This window comes from Podarcis tiliguerta (assembly GCF_965153285.1).
Source record: "Podarcis tiliguerta genome assembly, chromosome: 2".
Lineage (NCBI taxonomy): Eukaryota > Metazoa > Chordata > Lepidosauria > Squamata > Lacertidae > Podarcis > Podarcis tiliguerta.
The window spans coordinates 36,433,789-36,456,544 of record NC_139535.1 but is presented as its reverse complement, the minus strand read 5'-3'; the positions used below and the strand labels follow the sequence as shown (position 1 = coordinate 36,456,544).

Genomic DNA, 22,756 nt, shown 5'->3' with positions numbered 1-22,756 from the left:
AGGAGAGAGTCTTGCTTCCTCTGAGCCATTGTTAACCATCTATCTCCCCACCCCCACCTACCCTCTGAGGCTTGAGCAAGCTAGGCTGCATTTTGCAACAAGGGCAGAAGAGTAGATCTTGCATGTGTTTTTTATAAAGCTGACACCCACAAGAGGGAGGCTGCTTAAATCTTAGTGAGGATTGTTTTGGCTGTTTACCCTCTTACCGGTACTTCAGGCACATGCCTGCTAACCGCACCCTGAATTAACTAGAGCAGCGAGTCAGTCCCGTCCAAGGCTCAGGTGGTTCCGCGGCAACATTTAGCTAATGAATCTAGAGAGGGGGGTGGTCCATCTGTCAGGACCCTTCACAGCTGACTCACAGGAAGTGTTAAAAAAGCTTGGCACAAGGGTGATCAGCTCCAGGATTCTGCCCCTCCTCTCATTCCCCGCTGTCTTTGCCTGCATGTTTCACAAGCTCGTTTTTTTGGAAGAACAATGAACTGATTTGAAGTTTTAAGACTGGGAGGGTTCCCCTTGGAGTTCGCCCGTCTAGTAGTCTGCAGGATGTGTTGCTTGACACAGTTTTAGACAGCTGTCAGTCTGTCTTCTTTGCTCTTTGCTTTTCCCTTCCCGTTCCCCTGGTGGATTGCTTTGTCTGGAGAAAAAAGGTGACCATGGTCCAGCGCTTCAGCCTCAGGAGGCAGCTATCAAAGGTAGGTTACTTCTGCCATCAAGATCTGTGGGACTGTCCTCATTATCACATTTCTCTTGTAGAAGAGAAATCTCTGCTTGTACGGAGGAGGTGGGCGGGGGTCTGGTGTATGAGAGGAAGCAGCTCTGCCTTTTGTTCTTCCCTCTAACAGACACAAAGGTTTTTTAGAGCAAATTGTCCACTGGCAGACAGGGTTTTTTCCCCTCTCTGCAAATCCAGAGCTACGGACTTTGGTGAGCCTGCTGCTCTTTTGACTTAATATCTAGCATGCTTGTGTGATATAGAAGAAACAAGAGTCATATTAATATACCACAATATGAGCTCAGTGGAAAAAGCAAGGTGGAATGGAACACATGGACTTTCTGCATAGGATAGTATTTGACTGATAACCACCTAGCAAAGCAGAGGGAAGCTGCTGCTGCCTCTTCAAAAGTATTAGTCAGGAAGAACAAAGGAATTGTTCTAAAGAAATTCTGCTGCTTAATATTTTCCATCTCTTTTGTGTGTTAAGATGGCTTTTTGAAAAATTGGTATTTTTCCGAAGTTTATTCTGTAAACCTATCCTTTAGTTGCTTTCTTAAAAAAAAAAAAAATCAGAAAAGGTTAAAAGCTGAATAAAATGAGGGCCTTAAATACCTTTTGGATAAGACAGAATTTAGTTATGAATCAAATACTGTGGACATCATCTGAATTATAGGGCCTTGGGCCTCAAGCCCAGTTTGGATTTATTGGAAAAAAATGAAACAAACCCTTATTCTGTACCTCTTTCACCAAAATGCCTGTAAAGGCTTTCTTTTTTGTGTTAAATGCAGTGATCAGCAGCTGAATGCTCCATTTAGGTCAAAATGCACTCCCTGCAGACAGTCTATCGGGAAGCTTTAGGGTGTTGCAATGAACTGGCATTCCATTTGACCCTTTTCAGAGTTCATCAGCATTTTTGAAATAGCAAAGCGATGAGCATATCAAATATCAATATAAAAATTGGGGGCTGGCAAGTGGAAACAGACCCATTTTTCTCCCCTTGCATGTGTCCACACACACCCACAGCCTGACTTTATTTCCCCAGTGCTAAATTATTTACTTGCAAGTAATCCCAGAAAGTATGCTGAGGATCTGAGCATATAGATCATATCAATGCCGAACCTTTCTTCCAAGTGTTGTTACAAAGGGAAATAAGCAGTATCATTGAAATAGTTAAAATTGGTTTATGCCTAGGTCCACTCACTCATCTGAAATAAGCTGTAAAATCTGATTATCATTGTTTGAGCACTATTGGGAATGTGAAGTGGGTGTGTTCAAATAGTTGTATGAAGACTCTACTGTTGTTAAATTAAAAAAAAATGGCATGCAATGACTTCACATGCTTTCTGTAGCTATGTTCTTCCAGAAAAGAAACCTATTCTCACTGACTTCTGAATCTTACATTAAGTCAAGGGAGGCCAGTTTGTGGCCTTAAGGTTCTATATAATTTGATCCCAGTATTATGGTTCCCCATACTGTGCAGTCATAAGGGCTAAAAACTTGCTTTTTAAAACAACCTAAACTGCATTTCTCAATGGGTACAGAACACATGCATTTCTGTCATGTATTCTATACCCATTATCACTCTCCATGGATCCCCACCCCCACAGATTTTGGTGCATAAACAATTTGGGCTTCTATGGGTGGGTGGTGAGTTGGATGGTATCTGAGGGTTGCTCCTCCTGATTTGTAAGTGGTAGTGTTTGAGGATTCTTCAAATTTGGAATGCATTTTCCCTGTGAATGAATTTCACATGTACATTGAATCTACAGTCTGCAGTTATTGCAAGGTACAAGAGCCTTGTGCCCTGTTCATATGATACAGTATGGAGTAGATCATATTGCCTTCCTGAGTCTGTGTCAGGGCAAGACTTTGCTGCTAATAATGTGGTAATGCAGCAGTTCCAACCTAATGCAAGAGTGCCTGGGAGAACATCTCAGTGCTCAAAGGTTCTCTGATCATAGGAATGTACACAATCAGTTGCACCTAATTATCCCTTATAGCATACCATCAACTATACCAGCGTCAGTAATTTGAGCATAGTTATTAACACTTTCAACAGCAACTCTCCTGGTAGCCGAGAAATATTTTGCAGTAGGAAAAATACTATAATGCTACTAATAGGATATGGCTACATGTATGGCCTTTCTAGCGTAGCACTCTTTTTGCCTTACCTCCCATTAGTCTTAAGTTAACAGTTTAATCACAGTTAGTTGCATTGTGTGAACAGACTGGCAAAATGTGGCTGAAAAAACATCATCGCTACATGAATATAATGTACTTACTGTGTGAATACACCCCATGTGGAAAAGGCATTGGTCACACATTTATATCTCTTGGTATTCTTCAGTTGGTGGTGTTAATTCAATTGCAGTAGAACACCTGGTAGACAATTACAGAGGTCTATCTGAAATGGAGTATTACTATCCTTTTTTAAAAACGTAGTTTATACTATGTTCAGACAATGAACTCAAAAGTTTAACCTCTTATAGATATGATATCTAATAACTACATATGAAGGAGATACTATGTGTGCCTGAGACTAACATACATTTTCTTTATACTCTGATAAAGAATACTGCATCACTTGGAAGCCTGCGTGCTCTATTTTAATGGAGTTATGCAGGATATTGCTTTATATCAGCGTTAATATCCAGGACACTCACAGTATCTAAACTTCAGTTATAGTAAATGAGTGTTACTAGGTAGCCAAAATAGCTCTTCAGAGAAAATACATCTTTGTTCCTTTCATCAACAATGTTAGAGCTTACTACAGTGGTACCTCGGGTTAAGAACTTAATTTGTTCTTGAGGTCCGTTCTTAACCTGAAACTGTTCTTAACCTGAGGTATCACTTTAGCTAATGGGGCCTCCTCCTACTGCTGCCGCGCTGCCACCGCACCATTTCTGTTCTCATCCTGAAGCAAAGTTCTTAACTCAAGGTACTATTTCTGGGTTAGCGGAGTCTGTAACCTGAAGCGTCTGTAACCCAAGGTACCACTGTACTTCCAGTTACAGACAAATTCAGAAAAGTGAAGATGGGAATAATGAATTTGCAATATGAGTATAAATTAAATTTGCTTAACTTCTGATCAGTGATATCACCCCCTTCCCCCAATTAGTTCTTACTACTTTTATATCATGAAAACAAGTTGGACTACAGAAGTAATGCTCCAAATTGCTTAACTGTGTTTAAGCTCCCAGGAAGTCAGGTATATTTCTTAGTATATTAATACGATTCAGCATTTGTATACAAAACAGTCAATTATTTTTATAACAGAGTTTTAAAAAAATGAAGTTACTCAAGGGCTACTGAAAGCTGTCCAGAAAAATAATCTCAAACTTTGGGTGAAGGCGGGATGGGGGGGTCAGTCTAAAGTTTAAAATGGCCTTAGAGAGCTCATGGAAATTGCTTTAATAACTAGAACAGTTCATTTAGCAGAACATCTGACCACCTGTTTTATATAGCAGTTGTAGTGTATTCAATATTAGTTGTCTTAAGCATTTCATTTAATGTGTTGCTGGCATTGGACTCCCCTCCCCTCTTTGCTATGGGAAAAAGTTATATCTCAGCTCAGTTCTTTCCCCTAGCTGGGTGGGGCACAGGAAGGGAGTGGACAAACCCAAGTCCCTCTCCTGATTTTGGCTGGACTAGAATCCTGAGAAGGCATTATCATCTGAATAGCTGAGGGTAAAAATAGTTTATTTCATAACCTGCCTGAACTATATAGGTAGGATAATTTGGAACATCTGAGTGAATATCACAATAGTCAACTCATTCTGGGAAGCAAGTGAACATCAGTCATGCCACAACACAATGGATTTTATTTATTTTTTCTTCTTAATATATGTGTTGTCTTAACAGAAATGTCAGGGAGGTAAGACTCAACAACCCACATAGTTAGACACGTCCTTTTCCCTTCCTTCCATTCTGGAATAAAATTGTACTAAACAGTAAACACTTATGAAACTAAGTATAGGTGTGTCTCCAATTCACATATTCTCTCTTCCTCCAGTGTAGCCGCAAGGAGGAATTTGAAAACTTTCACTTCTGTTAGATTAACACAGTTTGCCAGGTCATCCAAACCTGACAAACTGTGGTTGTTAATATCTAATAGTTGATTTAAACCACTAGCTTCAAACCATGGTTTGAGAAGGTGGCTTGGTTCAGCAAAAAGTACTGTGGCTACACAAAATTGTGGCAAACTTTATTGCATCAAACTGTTGGTAGTCTAAAACAGAAGTTGAAGTTTCTGATCATGTCCTTGCGGGTGTTTTAGAAAAGGAAGAGGGAGCACACCTATGCTTAGTCCTTGTAATGCAAACCCTTCCACTTTGTAGGCAAGCGCTTCTTTGGTTACCTTTATGCTAATCCATTGGGAGCATGTAGGGGACCCAGACTGTGTATATGGTGTGTATAAGGAATGCTTAGTTGTAGTGCAGATCTAATAATTTTTTTCTGAAAATAAACAGCTTTTTCTGAAAAACCCTTAAAAAATTAAATATTTGATTATGTTTGTCTTAAAAGTTTCCTCCCTACTATCTCCTTAAATGGAAATCATATGGGCAAATGAACTAGACATATGAATTCTACCTTGGGAGTAGAGCTAAAAAATAGGCCAGACTGCAGTGTGTGCAGTAACGCAACACCTGTCTCCTTGAAGAAAAAATTGCTGACAAGCATTTACAGTATTGTAATTGTTTTTGCCAGCTTAATGAAATATTAACAAATGAAATGGTAGATGGCTTTCCTAACTAGGGAAGTGGTTGCAGCTGTTAGTCTGACAGCTGCTGCCATGTGCAGGTCAGTTGAAACCACCTGTCCATGACATCTGTTCCATGCGGTGAAGTGTTTTCCTTGCAAAGTTGCTCATGCTACATGGCTTGCTGCTACAGCATTACAGACCATGCAGAAGTGACCAAACAGCATGTAATGCCAGTTCCTACTCTGGTTTACTGCATAGAGCAGCCTCCCGGTAGCTTTTGTATTTTCTAAAGTATCCCTGACTTAAATAACATAGACCTTTTCTTTGTTAGTGTCAGATGACCAGTCTTTTGGACATGTTTCTTGGCAATGAGTGTGTCATGAATGCTAAGCTGATTAGGGAAGCACTTCAATATTTTTCCTGGAAAATCTCCTTCACTCTTTGTCCTTTAAGATATTCTCCTATTACTCCTTTTGTAACATTAGATCACACTTAGTAATTTAAGTTGCTTTGAGTAATGGTGTACAATGACAAATGGATCTTATAATAAGGATGGGTGAGATCATGGTTCATATACACTCCCAAAGTAATCACTTCTATGAGGTATAATAAAATAACACAAGCTAACAGCTTCTAGTTTCTGTAGATAGAATGGTGTGCCCTGGCCTACCAGTTCATCCTCATAAGCTGATTGCCAGTTGTGGGTTTTTATTTGGAGGAGGGAGGGTGTAGAGAGGAGTTACTGTAGTACAACACAGAGGCATAACTTTTGGTTCATTTAATTGGCATGAAAGGTGAGTTATCTATAAAAGAGAGCTTTATGAGCTATTCTCCTGAGTGAATACTTGTCCCCAAAAGTTTATCCGCAGTACTAAGAATATGAATCTAGATTTGGGATGTTCCAGCCATTCTTCTGGGGACAATGGGCTTATTTAGCTCTGTGGGATGCTTTCCTGTAAGTCCCCGTAGTAATTGGATTGACCTTTAGCGATACACAGGGGTGCTTCATTTCTGTACTCTTGAGACAGCTGAATTTTTTTAGGTTTATTAGGTGTTTGCTTGAGGCAATTTCTACAAACAGGCCCAGCAACAAGTACTTTAAAATACATAGTTGTTATGTATTCTTTATTCTCTTAAAGTAGGGTGGTCCAACTTTTATACCAGCCACAAGGTGGGCCACAAGAGTACTTGGACATGGAACCTATGGGCCGCACTCTGCCTTGTACCATGGGAGGGGAGGAGGGAGGCCAAAATTTTACACCCCCCTCACAGCCCTAGGGCGGTGGGTATCAAGCGTTGCCAAGGGCTGCCAAAAGAAGGAAGAAAGTAACAATTCGGCTCTTGCATAAAAGTGGGTCGACTTAGATGTGGAAATCTCAGATACTGTTTAGTGTACTACCAAGATCCAGTGTTTTCCCCAAACCAGCCTTCACTAACTGTGGTGGCTGGGAGTGATGGGAGTTGTAATACAAAACATCCTTCTGGAGGCATTTGGTTGGCAGAGGTTGTCCTAAACATAGAATCAGCCTTCACAGTCACTTACAGACACACCGTTAATACCACATTCATGGAAGACAATCTTAGTCAGCTCCAAGTGATCTCCAAAAAAGAAGAAACATAAATGATAATATATGGTTGATGTCCCTCTGCTGAAGGAAGGCAGAACAGGGAGCGAGGGAATTTTTTGAGATGCTTCATCTCTTTCCAGACCTTCCAGAGCAGGCGCTCTTTTTTTTGCAGGGGTGGGGAAGGGAATGGGATTGCAGGGGTAGAAGAATGATCAAAAATTGTCTCCCTCACTGAAGGTCACCAATTGGATACCACCAGTTTTTCCCTTTGAGCCATCCCTGCATGTGAATTTTAAATTGTAAAAGAAAGCAGAACTAAATCCTTGGAGAGACTAGAAAGTTCACAAATCATGTCTCTTTCCAGAGCAATGTATGAAATATATACACAGTGTTATTAATTTGTCATACAGAGTTACAGGCAGGCGGCAGATGTTAAAGTGCACTCCCTGTCTACCTGGGGTATACGATCTGTTGTTTTTCCTTTCCCACTGGAGGTATTCACTATGTAGGATAGTAGTAGTATTAAAGACAAGGAATAACTTTTACTTGGAAATTTTAACATATTATGCTAAAACTATGATTAAAAACTATGAGCAAGATGCAGGGAGGGGCCAGCTGGCTAGATCACTTCCAGTTCAGCTGTCTCCTTGACATCTTTCTTGGTTCTGATGTATTTAAGGCCGTTTGTGGGAGAACTGGTGGTTACAGCATAATTCACCCTCATTTTGGGAAAACAGCAGGCTTTATACATCCGGCTCCCAAATTTTCAGTTACAGGAATACAATTTGGCATTCAGGGGCTTACTTCAACTATTCTTGATCGTAGACATTGTGTGGCATTTCCTGCTCTGTTCCTTTGGAATAATGAACTTGAGAAATGCCTGTTGGTTTTTATTCTTATTCTTATTCTTATTATTTTATTACTTTTATATAGCACCTTTATGTTCCAAGGATTTCAAGGTGGTGTGTATGGTTCTCCTCCTCCCCATTTCATCCTCACAAAAACATTGTGAAGTAGATTAGGCTAAGAGATGGTGTCTGGCCTAAGGTCACTCAGTGAGCTTCATGGCTGAGTGGGGTTTTGAACTAACCATTATGCCACACTGGTTCTCTTTTTGTCAAACACCAGGGGCATAAAGGTTCTAGAATGTGTCTGATGCTCTTGTCCTCAACAATTCCTTTTTTTAAATAGGAGTGATTTCATCAGTGGCATTCAGTACCTCTTATCAGCTCAGGAATCTTGTGATACTTCCATACAGAGTTTAAGAAAATATTTTTAGCTGGCAGCTTCAAACTTCTAGGCCACTTGCGCAGCATGAAGAATCACTGCATATGGAATTTTGTTCAGTTGAGATGAGACACAGCTATTTCTTGAATGTCAATTCTAGCTTGTATGGAACTGATCACGTAAGACCAGTGGGGACCTCTAGGGGTCCACGGCCCCATCCTTTGCCTCCTCCCAACTATTTTTCGACATTTTTGCATGATAACATCACAAAATTTATTATCTGTTTTACCGCTATGCAAATTTTCAATATAATGGCAAAAATCGGTTTTGAAATCACACCACGATAACGATTTTTACCCAGCATCGTGCAGCGATATATTGTTAAACGCACATGGGTGTAGCCAGGATTTTTGTAAGGGGGGGGCAGGCTTTTGTCATCCGGAGGAGCCTTGGATGCCTATATAAAACACCATAGCCCTCCACTCGCTTACCTGGAAGTAAGGCCCATTGAACACAGTGTGGCTTTCTTCTGAGCGGACACTTCATTATTTAGTAGATGCAAGTCAGCAGCACCAAATGACCATGCTCGGCTAGGATGTCACCTCGTGCCTTGCAGAGCTGGGCCAATGCTGTCAATGGGCCCTGTGACCTTCATCAGCATCCACTAGGTGTTGGGGTGGATTGCACCCTGCACCTTGCAGAGTCAGGCCCAGGCTGCCAATGGGCCTATCACTGGCGGCAGCAACAAGTAGCTCTGGCTTGCCCAGCCTTACCCATTGCCACCCTACCACCACATTTTCGTATATTTATCTTACATCTTATTATTTATGTGGAAATTGCTCAGTTTGGTCATGCACTTTTTGATGTTTGTTTATTGTTTACGACTATTTTTGTTATGTTTGTAATTATGTACTTTTTATGTTGTAAACCTCCTTGAGCAAGGTTTGAACTATGGAAAGGAGGCAAACAATTTTTTTAAGCTATTTGTTTGCAGTAAACCTAGTATTCCTTACCTGGTAGAATGCTATAGGTGTATGTATAGCAAATGGACTTGGAGGTTGTTGTTGTCGTAGTAACATTTATATCTTTTCAGTTGCATATTAATACCTCTCTTAGTGTCAGATTAATCAGTGGGAGCAACTGATTTATTCTTCAATTTATATTAAATTCAAATTCTTCAATTTATTGAAATGGTTGTAGTTGTATGTAAATAGCTTTCATACTTTTAAGTGCAGTAAAGGAAATGGATGGTTGCTCTGAATTGAGGTAACTGCACATTTATTTCCTTGTATTTTTTGATTTAGTGCTCTTTTAATTGTTTTGCATTTGGACTGCACACTAATACCTACTTATATACTTCACACTCCCCCTCCCTCCTTGTATCCTAAGAAGTACAGGTTTTTTCCAGTGAGATTTTTCCATTGGCACTTTGTAATGATTTAGTAGGTTGATAATTAACTGAGGTTAATACTTCAGCAAATAGAACCGTTCCTCATCTGCTTTGTCTTTGTAAAATTGATTCAAGTGTAATAAGCACAGTTGCAATCTCTGTGCTTTACATATACTGTGGCATATATACAAAGCTGCTAAAACAGCATTTGTTTCATGAAAAGTAAACATTCTGTTAACTAGAATGACAGTTTTGCATATGGCTTACAAGCATCATCATCATCATCATGATCATCATCATCATCAAGGAATGCTTATAAAGACCTTTGAATGACTGTTCTTTGAGGTGCCATTTGAATGATAGCATAAAGAAATGTAGTTTTATCTGTGATGGTTATAGCTTTTTAGGATTGTGTTGTGAACATGAAGTTTGTCTTTTCTTCTCCAAAACTCTTTTGGAGGCTATTGAATTGCATCTTTCTTTCCAGAAGAGGAAAGTTAGTATAATTGCATTTTGTGCTACTATAAATAGTAGTAAATGTTTACATTATGAAGCTATTATTTCTATACAAAGTGCATATTCAGTCCTTTCCTGGGCTTGTTCATTGTTCAGTATTCTCTGAATTACAAAGAGTAATTGACACAGACAAGGGAGTAGAGGCCACATCGAATTGTTTGAGATTTGATTGTTTGAAATCCAATTCTTCATTTCAGTTCACATACTGGAAAATTTTGACAATACTTAATTCTGTTGCAGGTTTTTTATCTAAATGCAATCAAGATTAGAATTCTCTTTTGTGACAGCTGGTTTTTTTCCTAGCTCATGTTTTTCCATTATCCACCTCTCACCTTATTTCCTGCCTTATGGGTTGTCCGCAAACTGGTTTTCTATTTTCCTATAATTAACCCTTGAATAGAAGTTAAGCCAGGGGTCAGCAACCTTTTTCAGCCGTGGGCCAGTCCACCGTCCCTCAGACCATGTGGTGGGCTGGACTATATTTTGAAGGGGGGAAATGAACGAATTCCTATGCCCCACAAGTAACCCAGAGATGCATTTTAAATAAAAGCACACATTCTACTCATGTAAAAACACACTGATTCCCAGACCGTCCACGGGCTGGATTGAGAAGGCAATTGGGCTGCATCTGGCCCACGGGCCTTAGGTTGCCTACCCCTGAGTTAAGCAATCTGAATCTCTTTTGCGTTTAAGCACAAAAGACTTAAAGAAGAAATACCGTGTCATAACCAGTGACAATGTAGCAACTGGGAGTGATTTTGCTTTCTAAAAACATTCCTGTCTGATTACCTATCTAAGATTCACTTTCTTCTTGGAGGAAAGGTGAGATATAAATATAATAAATAAGTTGGTGAAAAACACAGGAATTATGGAGTCGATCATGGGATGAAGCTCTTTTTCAAAAAATGCTTGATTGCATTTTATTCTACACTTCATGAAACTGATGTATAGTAGGCAGATAATAACTGAAGTCCTGTGTCTGACTGTATCTGTGCAGAAATGCTATGGTCTAAGTTCACTTTATGAAAATTGTCATGGAGGAAATTTAAAAAGTGACAGATACTCAGGGTCCTCATTTAGACCATTAGTGGAAACAAACTGTATGAAAAACATATAGTTAGTTTCTGCTAATGGTCTAAATGAAGACATTGAATACCTGCTGCTCAGATAATGTTCCTTGCAACTTTTTGTCATCAGATTTTCTTTCTGTCCTTGGCCATCTCCCCAGAAAACAATGAAAATGTTCCAGCACAGTGATCTTATTGCACAAAATGATTCACTATTTTAAAAATTATGTGTGCTACTCAGATGCTTACCTATATGTTTCTTGAGTGATCCTTTGAGTTTGACTTACGAAAAATTTTTTTTGCAAGGGATCTTGATAACATACACCTCATGTGTGCTGCTACATGTGCAAAGGTGCAAAAGTGTTGAATGATGTAAGATTTGCTATCTACTCTATTCATAAACATCTACCATTTACTGATATTTGTAATAAGTGTGGTATCCAGACAGATGATATCCACAGAGTCTTGCACTTGTGGATCAACAAATCTTTTAAAATCTCTTGTTCTTTTATGTGCAGTCAGCAAACTCTTTTCACCCAGAATATCCACTACTAACTGCCAGTGCTTTCAAATTATATTACAAATATTGTTGATCACACAATCTTAGATCAGTCTGCATGGAGATTAGGTTGCTATTACAGGTTGCTATTGCAACCCAGATTGCTAAATACGTATCCTTACTCTTACTGAAGGCCCATTTTTGTTGTATCTGTGACTCACTGTGGATACCTTCTGGTAGATGGAAATGGAGTGGCCAGATACCAGGCTTTTTCTTCACAACCTCTTCTTCTGAAATTACACGGATGGTACTTTTGTTAGGTGTTTGGAAAGATTGCAGTTTAGAATGTAATTATATATTATATCCATGCTGTATGTGGCTTGCTTGGCATAATTTGCAGTGTGCACAATTTTAGGTTACTATATTTTATTTTTCTGGATTGCTTTTTGCAAATTGTCTTTCCAAGCAAAGCCTATTTCTTCTGATACTCAGCACAGATACTTTGTAGCATGCAGCCAGTTTATTCTTTGAAACTATGACTGGTTTTAGTATTAGAATGTTTCCTTTTAAGCAACTTAATGTGTAAAAGAAATAACCAGAATAGATACTGTGTTCTAATTTGCACTCCATAATTTAGTAGCAGTAGCTCCCACCACCCTTCAAACATATCTGAAGACTTAACTATGTACAAACACTTTTGCAACCCGTATTAACCACTATGGTACAAAAGGAATTATATTCAAAAGGAATGAATTTCTGGTACTTTGAAACAAAATATAGCCTTTAAAAACTGTTTTCCCAAAAATTCAAAACTCCTTGAAACATAATAACATAAAAATCAACAATAAATTGTTGTGTTCTAAATAGCTAGTCACATATAGCTATGAACAAAAGTCCTCTAGATGAGGTGGGGGCCAAAATCCTTGCGTTCAGATGGCACATAAATTGAGTAGGACAGGTATGAAAAGGTGGAAAGCCTTTTCAGCTTGAGAGTTATATTCCATCAAGTGCAACAGCTGTGAGAAAGGCAAATTCCATGTTAGGGGTAATTAGGAAAGGGATTGCAAATAAAACATTGAATATAATAATACCTTTAAAAAAATAATATGGTTGCTACTACACTAGGAATGCTGTATACAGTTCTTGTTGCTGCACCTAAAAAGGATATTGTAGAGCTGGAAGAGAAGGCAATCAAAATGAGCAAAAAGCTGGAGAAACTCCCCTGTAAGGTAGGGTTGCCATATTTCAAAAAGTAAAAACCAGGCCACGCCAAAAATAGTTGACTGGAATTTTTCTATTGGCTTGCCTAAGATCCAGGGCAAAGCTCCACATTTCGGAAATTCCCCCCAGATGTCAATTCTGCCTTTGAAATCTCGGTGATGTCTGGGAAAATCCAGGTGTATGGCAGCCCTATTGTAGGGAAAGTTTACAACATCTGGTGCTTTTTAGTTGCTCCCCAGGAGATATCATGGAGTTCAGCCCCCCTCCCCCCAAAAGTGAAGACTTAAACTGGGAAATACATTTGAACAGAATGAACCTTGTTGCAACTTAAAGGCTTATGATTTATTATGATGTAACTTTGCATGGACTATAGTCCACTTCATCCGATGCCACTGGACTCTTTAGTTTTACTGCAACAGACAAACACAACCACCCCTTGGAAATTATTTGAGCATCAGGTCTTCTTTACCCTGAAAATCCAAGAGGATTGATGGATTCTAATGCATGTCTTCATTTCATAATACCATTTAATCGAATGAGAAAATGTGGTATTATGCAGAGTTAACCATAGTTCTGCTAAAAATACACTCTAAACATTCTCATGCACAGGGATCGCACATAGTGTGCCAGCAATGCATCTTTATTGAGACTTGATTACACTTTTGTGGCTGAGTATTAGATATAAATAATTGCTTATGACATCTCTAAGAAGTGGTGTAGCCTCAAGCTATCTCTTAAAGCCCTTCCAAATGGAAGAGAGGAACAAATTATATCACAAGAAAACAAAATATGCACAGACAGAAATCATGCATTAAACATAGGGTGCTGCAATCACAGCTGCTTTCATAGCCTCTTCAAATTACTGTTTTCCTTGTGTGCTGTAGTGGTAGACTAACATCACAATACAGGTTCAATAGTACAACTTTTGCAAGTAGATTTAGTGAGAGCTTACAGTGATGGGCATAGATGAGCAAATGTGCCTACCAATACTGAGAGCCTAAGGGCCATTTCATAGAACAATAGCATTTGTCCGAACTACACCAGCCTTTTCTACATCAGACGTGTAGATTATGAATGGTAGGTACATTCAAGTACATTTCATTTATCATGTTTATTTCCTGCCTATTCTCCAAGAACTTCCAAGCGAGTGCATGGACCCCTCACCCTTTTATCCTCACAACAACTGTTAGGTAGATTAGGCTGAGAGAGAATGTCTGGCTTCTTTCTGTTTGTCCTGCTGTATCAGAGGTAGTATTTCCTGCAGCAGACATAACTGTTGTTTAAAGTGTGAGGGAGCTTCAACAGACTTAAGATAATTCCATGGCTGTGCACAGAGGGGCACTAATAGTGTTGGAAGGGCAAATGGCAAAAGTCTCATTGCAAACAAGACAGCCCTCCAAAATGGGAATCGGTTTTGGACATGGGCCTTCAGAGGACCACATAGTGGATAAACTGTCTACTGCATTCCTCCACAATAAATAGATGTGGGGCCCAAGTTGGTCTTATATCCTTTGTGGTGTATTTTAGCTCTGATTAACACAGCACCACGTTCCCTCATAATGTGGGAAGACTAGTATTTTTATATGAAATAGAATGAATGCACAGACACCACTTGGATGGCTTTATAAGAGGATTCAACTATCCCAGGGAGGAGAAGGTTATCAATAGCTACTAGCCACGATGCCTGTTTTACCTCCATTGTTGGAGGAAGTATGCCTCTCATGTGCTGAGAATCACAAATGGGGAGAGTGCTGGTGCTCTCAGTTCCTGCTTTGAGACTTACCACAGGCATCTGTCTGGACTCTGCGAGAACAGGACGTTGGGCTTTTGGGCTGCTGCTCCTACATTCTTAACAACATTTCAAAAATTTTTACTCCTCTAAGTATTTTTGAAATGATGACATAGCGAGAAAGAGAGATGAAGCTTTGTTTTAAACTAACTCTGGGAAGTGCTGTGTTAACCCAGTGTAGCAATTCATAGCCAACAAGTATGTAAACTTTTCAAAAAGTTCATAAAATGATGTAAGCTTGCTGGAGGGAGAGGTGGCAGTTATTCCCTGGGTATTGCTGTGATGTCATTAATGACAAGTGCCAATGTAACATGCCCGCACAGCATTGCAGAAGCAAAGGATATGCAGCTTGGAGAAAGTCACTTCTTCCTAGGAACAAAACCCCAGGGCTGGGAAAATACAAGATCCCTGCAATTCAATTGCAAGCTGGAAGAAATGTTGTTTATATATAATGGGTAGTAATTATGTTGGAAATTTAGTAAAGCCCTAATTGTCACTATTAAAAGGCAGATCCATTGGCCTCAGTTGAATATTTTTGCCATTAATCTTAATGTAAAACCTTGGTTGAGTGACATGATATGAATGTCCAGTATATGTCAACTACATTATTAGTTGCATTGTTGTGTAGAACAGGGTTGTTGAGCACTGTGGAAACCAAATACCCAGTTTGTTTTGACTGGAAGGCTTGGTAAAGAATGTCTTTCTGCAGTTGAAAATTCAGTTACAGGCTGCACCTGAGATAATCTGTATGCAAAGGCTTCAGATTGGCTTTCTTTGTACTTGCCTTTGAGAAGTTATTTAAAGCAAGATTCAGTGGTACCTCGGGTTACAGACACTTCAGGTTACGCGTTTTTGGTTGCGCACTGTGCCAAACCTGGAAGTACCGGAACTGGTTATTTTTGGGTTTCGGCGCTTGGTCAGAAACACCAAATCGCAACCTGTGTGTGCGCAGACGCGGTGCTACGGGTTGCGAATGCTGCAGGTTGTGAACGTGCATCCCACACAGATCACGTTCACAACCCAAGGTTCCACTGTACTGATTATTTCTTCTGTTTATAACATTGGAGATTTAAAAGACTATTTTTAAAAAATCAGAAGTTGCATAGATTGTAATTTGATACTGGCTTTTTAAAAAACAAGAAATTGCCTTATAATCAACATAAAGTATATACTATGCACAATCATCTTTTGTTGCTTTCATTAGTTGTTCATCCTTCAAGTGGGTTAGTGTCTTTTGGCATATGTCTGAGGTAAATTTTATAACAGAAATCGGAAAGATATATTATTGTAAAGGCATAGCTTCAAATAAGTGTTTTCTCCCTTTGCCCTCACAATTTAAAATGACTTTCTTGTTGCACCAGTCTTCGCACCCACTACAAATAGAAACGTGTGCTCCTACACACAAGCTACTGTTTGAGCAGAACCAATGAAAGTAACTCCAAGCCATTTCCATAGAGAAAGCTTCAACAGGATTACAGCTGCCTCTAGTAGAGTGACCACATGAACTATAAATGAGAGCTTCCCATCTGTTTGGAAGCTGGAATCCAGTAGGCATATACATTTATATCTCACTTTTCCTTCAAGGTAGTATATATAGTTTCCCCCAATCTTATCCTCAAATCAACCCTGTGGAGCAGGTTAGGCTGTGAGAGAAAATTGTGCAAGGTCACCCAGTGAACTTTATGGTAGAGTGAGATTTTCAACCTGAGTCTCCCTCATTCTAGTCCAGCTCTCTGATAACTGTACCACATTTGCCTACTTGGTACCCTTATCACTTTACCCCCAAAGGTGCACTGCTCCATTGTCTCCCAAGACAGATGGATGCCAAACAGCTAGAAGCTGACTCAAACCTCTAACAAGCTCATCCTGCTCCATGTTAGCTTTGGGGTGCTTTGAGAACAGAACAAGATAGTTCTTAATGAGATTGCAGCACAGGTGTGCCCTTTGCACACATGAAGTATCAGGCTGTACTTTATCATCATTCACTCGTATTCACTGCAGCTCTGCCAATATCACATATCACTCCTTTCCAATCTGCTGTCTAATTGCCTGAAACAACTTGTGTATGTTCAAACTGCTGTTCTCCTTTTATGCATAATCCACCTCTTGGGAGATGCCATACTGCTTCTTTCAAAGTCTCCATGGACCTAGGTTGCTACTGTTTAGGCTGCTGGCTTGAGTTCTTAAACATGTTTTATGCCTAATTACACTTAAGAGCTCTCTCCCTTGCTTTTCCTTTTCAGTAAGTGATAGGTTTACTCTTGTATATCCTAAGGAGACAAGTTGATTTATATTTTGGTGGCTTGTAAAGAGCCCCGGCTTTCATTTGTTAAGTTGAATTGGCCAGTGAAGCTCTGTCTTTGAAGGGCAGGTCTTTCAGAAACAGTTGATTTCTTAACTTCTAATGACGTTTCTTTTGGTGGAATACTAATACTGTAAAAGAGAAGTAAACTCAAAAAGACTTTTATTCTATAAATCACAGTCAAAATTTAGAGGGCCATATATGTAACTTGGTAAGTGTGAGATTGTGGCTCCACTCTTCAGAATCTCATATTCAGCACATAATTTGGCATCCTGAGTTTTTCCAAAATGTATCTAGACTTCGATTATGGAGAAAATACTGGAGGTCTGCTAATGTTATATCTTGACAAGTAAGAAGTTAGAGGGAAAGGAAGACAAGTTGTGACTTTTACTAACCAATAAATCAAGTCTTCCATATCCTGTTCAGCTGTTTGTTTCTCTCCACTCCCTGCCTTAGTTTCCGTTCCACCCCACTTAAAACCACCTTCCCATTAATTCCACCATCCTTGATCCATTTTTATTAAAAACAATCCAAACAAAGGAACAAAACAAAAACAGTTGCTGAAAAGAGGAGTTCCGAATTAAAGGTTCTTAAGCTCAGAATTTGAAATGGATAGCACACAGCCCCTGGTACATATATTTATATCATTTTTCTTTCTGTCTTTTTTCAACAAAAGCAACAGCTAAGGCTTTTATGATTTTCAGAGTAGTGATATATGTAACAGTGAGAGAGTGACAAGAGAGTCAAACCCTTCAGGACTAGGGATGTCTGGCAACCTTGCTCTAGAGACTGATCACTGTAGCTATATGTTCTTCTTGAACAATTCAGCTACTTCTGTAGTGCAGAGCAAGGATGTGCTTTGAAACACTGGCTGGGAATTTTAATACAGCAATGTAGATGCAAGCATAATTATGCCAAGAAAAGGACTGGAGGAACAGAAGGAGGCTGCATTTAAAAGCCATGCAGACCAACCCTTCAAAAAGAGAGGTGAGTTGGAACTGTCTTATTTAAAAATGCCAGGTGTTTTCCCTTCCCCTTCCATCTTGTTTTATGCCTTACTTAAGAGCTAGCGCTATTTGCTGTGCCATCTTTGCCTGTTTCCTACCACTTCTTCCTTTACCCTCTGTCAAGTCACAACTATCTAAATGATAATAATACTAACAAAATCCACTGGAATTCCAAACTAGAAACCATATTATTTATAGATGTTCTCCACAAACCCTACATGGACATACCCTCCTATGCTTTGCTGATGAGACAGCAACACGAACAAACATATTTAAACACGAGGACTATGAATGGGTGGGTGAGTGGGGCAGCTCAACCTTCTGGTGTGATGTGGGCAACACAGTCTAGATTAGGCTTCCTCAAACTTGGCCCTCCATATGTTTTTGAGACTAAATTTCCCATCATCCCTGACCACTGGTCCTGCTAGCTAGGGATCATGGGAGTTGTAGGCCAAAAACATCTGGAGGGCCAAGTTTGAGGAAGCCTGGTCTAGATTCAAATGGGCCACAAGCTGAAAATGGAAACTAAAAGTGCAGGCAAGCAGTTGGCTCCAGATGGCACACAAGCTTGCATGTAGCACTAAGTCATGGTTTAGTGTTACAAGGATAAGATAACTTGCCTGTGAGTCCTGGAAAACTTGTTCCCTGCCTTGTAGGCCTTTTCCACCTTGCCTGGGGGCATGGGGCCCTAACTGACTCCAGCTACAAATATGTAGCTGAGGCTGCTGAATTGACTCTTGGGCTGGGTTGTTGTTTGGGGGATTTTGGCTGTGGGGGGTGTTGGCGTTGTTAATGCTCTTTTTTGGATCTTTATTACATATATTATTGTGATTTATGTGAATTTTTTTCAGTTTGGTTGTGTATTTTTCATGTTTGTTTTATTGTTTATGACTACTTTTTTATGTTATCATTACATATTTTTCCATGTTGTAAACTGCCTTGAGCATGTTTGAACTGTGGAAAGGTGGGAAATAAATAAAATTATGTATGTATGTATGTATGTATGTATGTTTAAGACATAATGACCCTCTCTGCCTCCAGCACAGCCACAAAACAGAGATTGGAAGTTTAGATTAACCACAATGTAGTATGTTGTCCAAACTCTAAATTGTTGTTAGTTTTAAACTGATTAGTGGAAAGAAATCAGCTTTGTAAATTATGGTTGATTAGTTTTCCACTTACCAGTTAGTCTTAACTGCAGTTTGGGTTCAGGTGACGCAGCAAGCTGTGTGGTTCATCTGAAGTGGAAGTAAACGCTTCCAAACTCATCTGCAGCCACACTGGAAGGGGAGAGCGTAGGATGTGAGCACTACCTGCTCTGGATTAAACCCAAAACTTTCTGTATGCAAAGCATGTGCCCTGTCACTAAGTTTACAGCTCCACCTGTAATCCTATATAGTAAACTGATGTAAATAAATAATATCAAGAATACAACTCTAGTAGGAAACTGCTTTGTGTTTCTACTCTGGACATCAGCAGTAGCTATCATATTGGAGGGGGCGGCGGTTTCCCTGAGAAAGGAGTTTTAAATTTGTGATTGTCTCAGCAAAATTTGGGCAGTTGAAGAACTGGGCAGCCAGTTCATTTGCATTTGTTGCCTCTGTTGTCCATGAAAATAAAAGTCCAGTTAATAAATGCTAAATTGCAAAGTGAGCTCATTCCAGAGCTCAGGCACTCAAGCAGAGTCTCCAATATGCTAGCCCAAATTACAGTTTTGGAATGGCTCCTATGCCTTTTTAACAGAGATCCAATATGCAGAATGTATCAGGAAAGCTCAGCTGCAGACTGCAGTCCCAAGCCTCGCCCACTAAGGATTGCATCACTTTTCTCTGTGGGACAATTTCTCTTCCAGTATTTTTGTATGTGAGGCAATTGTTAAAGATACAGGAGCTTTGCCTGAAAAGTTGGCAACATTAGTCATATGCCTCATAAATGGAATGTGGAAGGGGGTCTGCTGTAGCTGCATAAATATATATTTTAATAAAGCTGTCACTAGAAACTACAGATTCTAATAACTTTTTAAAAATGTGTCGAATTTGGCCTTTCTAATGTGTATTATTTCCACCTCTCTCTTACTGTTTCATACCCTGCTGTTTGTTTCAATTCATATTTCCTTTGGGGGTTGTGCTACACTTGGGAATAAAGTTAGCTTAACATTTGGCCAGAAAGCTCTAGCTGCAAATGAATATCTTGGCAAATGTGTTTCAAATGACATCTTGTTTTCCAAATTCTGCCTTACATGAACTATTCATCTTTATTGATATATATTTCATAAGTTTCCGCTTATGTTTCTTAATTGATATTTGAATAATCATGTAAGTTCTACTCCAGCCATCACTTACTGTCAATGCAAGATTTCTTACTAGTTCTGTTAAATAAATGCTTGCTTAATTTATATGAGAGGCTGTGGACAGCACAGGTGAATGGGGATGTTTAGTCCTTCCCCTCTAACTGCTATACACTGTTGGTGAAAGCAAGAAAATAGTGTATGTGCCAGCAGAAAAAAAACTATTGTCCATAAGTAAGCATCTGTTAATGTACATTGTTCCCAACTCTCTCTCTAGAACAGCCGAAAGGAGGTTCCCTATAGAATATATGTTTTTTATCAAAGAGCAGTAATGATGACTTTACAAATGGCTCAAAATTCACCACAAATTATTTAGCATGTGATCTGGTGCAAAAACTTTTACTGTAGCTCTGTGCAGCTCTGCTGCAAGCTGTTCCATCCCTCCAGTCTAACAGCCCTAATTAACCAGATGGAATTTTTAAACTAATAGTATAGTAACTTGAGGAGGCTTGTATCTGATACCTTAGTTTGGAGACAGGGCTTTTTGAGAAAGGGTTCCTGGTTCCTCAGTACCTTTTGGTAGTGAAAATGATGTGATAGTCAGATACAGAGTATTAGTTAAAGTTGTGATAGGATCTTCATAAGCAATCAGCTTTAAAAGACTCAAAATAAAATGATTGTGAAGAGGGGTGAAGTGATTAATTTTGAAGGGAATAGGTGGGTTCGTGCTTGGTGTGAACTCTGTTGATCTGTCCTGGAAGGCATCCAGTGTAGGGTAGCTTATTGGTTGAAATACACTTTCCTTTATTATTTCATATCTACTTCCTTAACATGGAGGCAAAGCCAGAAGTAAAAGGCTATATTGTATTAAAGTGTATTTTGTATTTTGTCACACTGCTGCAAAAACAGAGTCTCCAGTAAGGATTTGGTTAATACAGATGGCTAGAATTGGTCTACCTGTTCATACCAAATTTAAATTGTGTGTTCTGGCAAACTAGTTGTCATAAATAAAACCAGTGTGTAATATGTATCTAACCTATTGCAGGATTAATTCCAATAAATTGTTTTTAAAATGTGTGGCCAGTATTTAGCTAGTCATTTGAACTAATTTTAAGAGGTTTCCCCCCCGTCAAACTCAATCTGTGATGAAGAGCCTGAATAGCTCAATTGGTTAGAGTGTGATGCTGATAATGCCCAAGGTTGCTGGTTCGATCCCTGTATGCAAGGGGTGCCCAAACTTTTTCCAGAGAGGGCCAGATTTGATAAGGTGAACACTTGGGGGGGCTGACCAAAGCTGGATTTTGGATAATAGTAGTAGTAGTAGTAATAATAATAATAATAATAATAATAATAATAATAATAATAATAAAATTTTTATTATTTATACCCTGCCCATCTGGCTGGGTATCCCCAGCCACTCTGGGCGGCTTCCAAAAGAATATTAAAATACTGTGATACATCAAACATTAAAAGCTTCCCTAAACAGGGCTGCCTTCAGATGTCTTCTAAAAGTCTGGTAGTTGTTGTTCTCTTTGACATCTGGTGGGAGGGCGTTCCATAGGGAGGGTGCCACTACCGAGAAGGCTCTCTGCCTGGTTCCCTGTAATTTGGCTTCTCGCAGTGAGGGAACCGCCAGAAGGCCCTCGGTGCTGGATGGGGGTGGAGACGCTCCTTCAGGTATACTGGACCGAGGCCGTTTAGGGCTTTAAAGTTCAGCACCAACACTTTGAATTGTGCTCAGAAACGTACTGGGAGGCAATGAAGTTGCTGAGCTTTTTATATATATATGTATTTTATCCCACGACATATACTGCCACAGGGGCCAGATTAAATTGACTGGCGGGCCAGATTAGGCTCCCAAAACAGACTTTGGACATGCCTGCTGTATGGGATGACTGCATATTCCTGCATTGCAGGGAGTTGGACTAGATGATCCTCAGTCTTTTCTACAATTCTATGTTCTTTGTTTCTGTGTTTACATTGTCATAAGTGCATTGGATGTATTACAGTTGGCTGAACATTTTTAGATTTGATTGATTTTAATGGAAGACTTGTATGTGCTTTAACTCTGTGATCAAGGAACTGCAAGTTTTACTTTGGTTGGATCATGTGTTCCTGGGTTGTATCTGATCTGTAATAGGCAAAGTATTTTTTAGCTACAGAACAAGAATAAGCTTGATAGTATAGAACTTGTACACCTTGCTTATTGCTTGTTGAAAAGATTATTTTTATTTTTATTAAGCCAGACCTATTTTAAAGGCTTCTTGCATGATTACTGTATTTTTCGCCCTATAGGACGCACTTTTTCCCCTCCAAAAATGAAGGGGAAATCTGGGTGCGTCCTATGGGGCGAATGCAGGCTTCGCGGACCTCTCCGCTAGCAGCGGGAGCGCTCCCGCTGCTGGCGGAGAGGTGCCTGCATGCGGAAGCCTGCGCGCGCTGAGCTCAGCGCGCCCAGGCTTC

At 39.6% G+C, this 22,756-nt stretch overlaps 1 protein-coding gene across 4 annotated transcripts in view; it reads left to right on the top strand.

The window, feature by feature from the left end:
- Positions 1–22,756, top strand: part of TMCC1 (transmembrane and coiled-coil domain family 1) — a 107,246-nt gene that overhangs the window by 43,008 nt on the left and 41,482 nt on the right. The window contains exon 1 of one of the 4 annotated variants that reach the window (XM_083429046.1): positions 168–695. The exons of the other annotated variants lie outside the window; for them this stretch is intronic. Coding sequence (XP_083285172.1) covers positions 657–695 — 39 coding nt within the window. The 5' untranslated portion in view covers positions 168–656. Of the gene's footprint in view, positions 1–167; positions 696–22,756 lie in introns of those variants that run through there. 4 annotated transcript variants of the gene reach the window in all.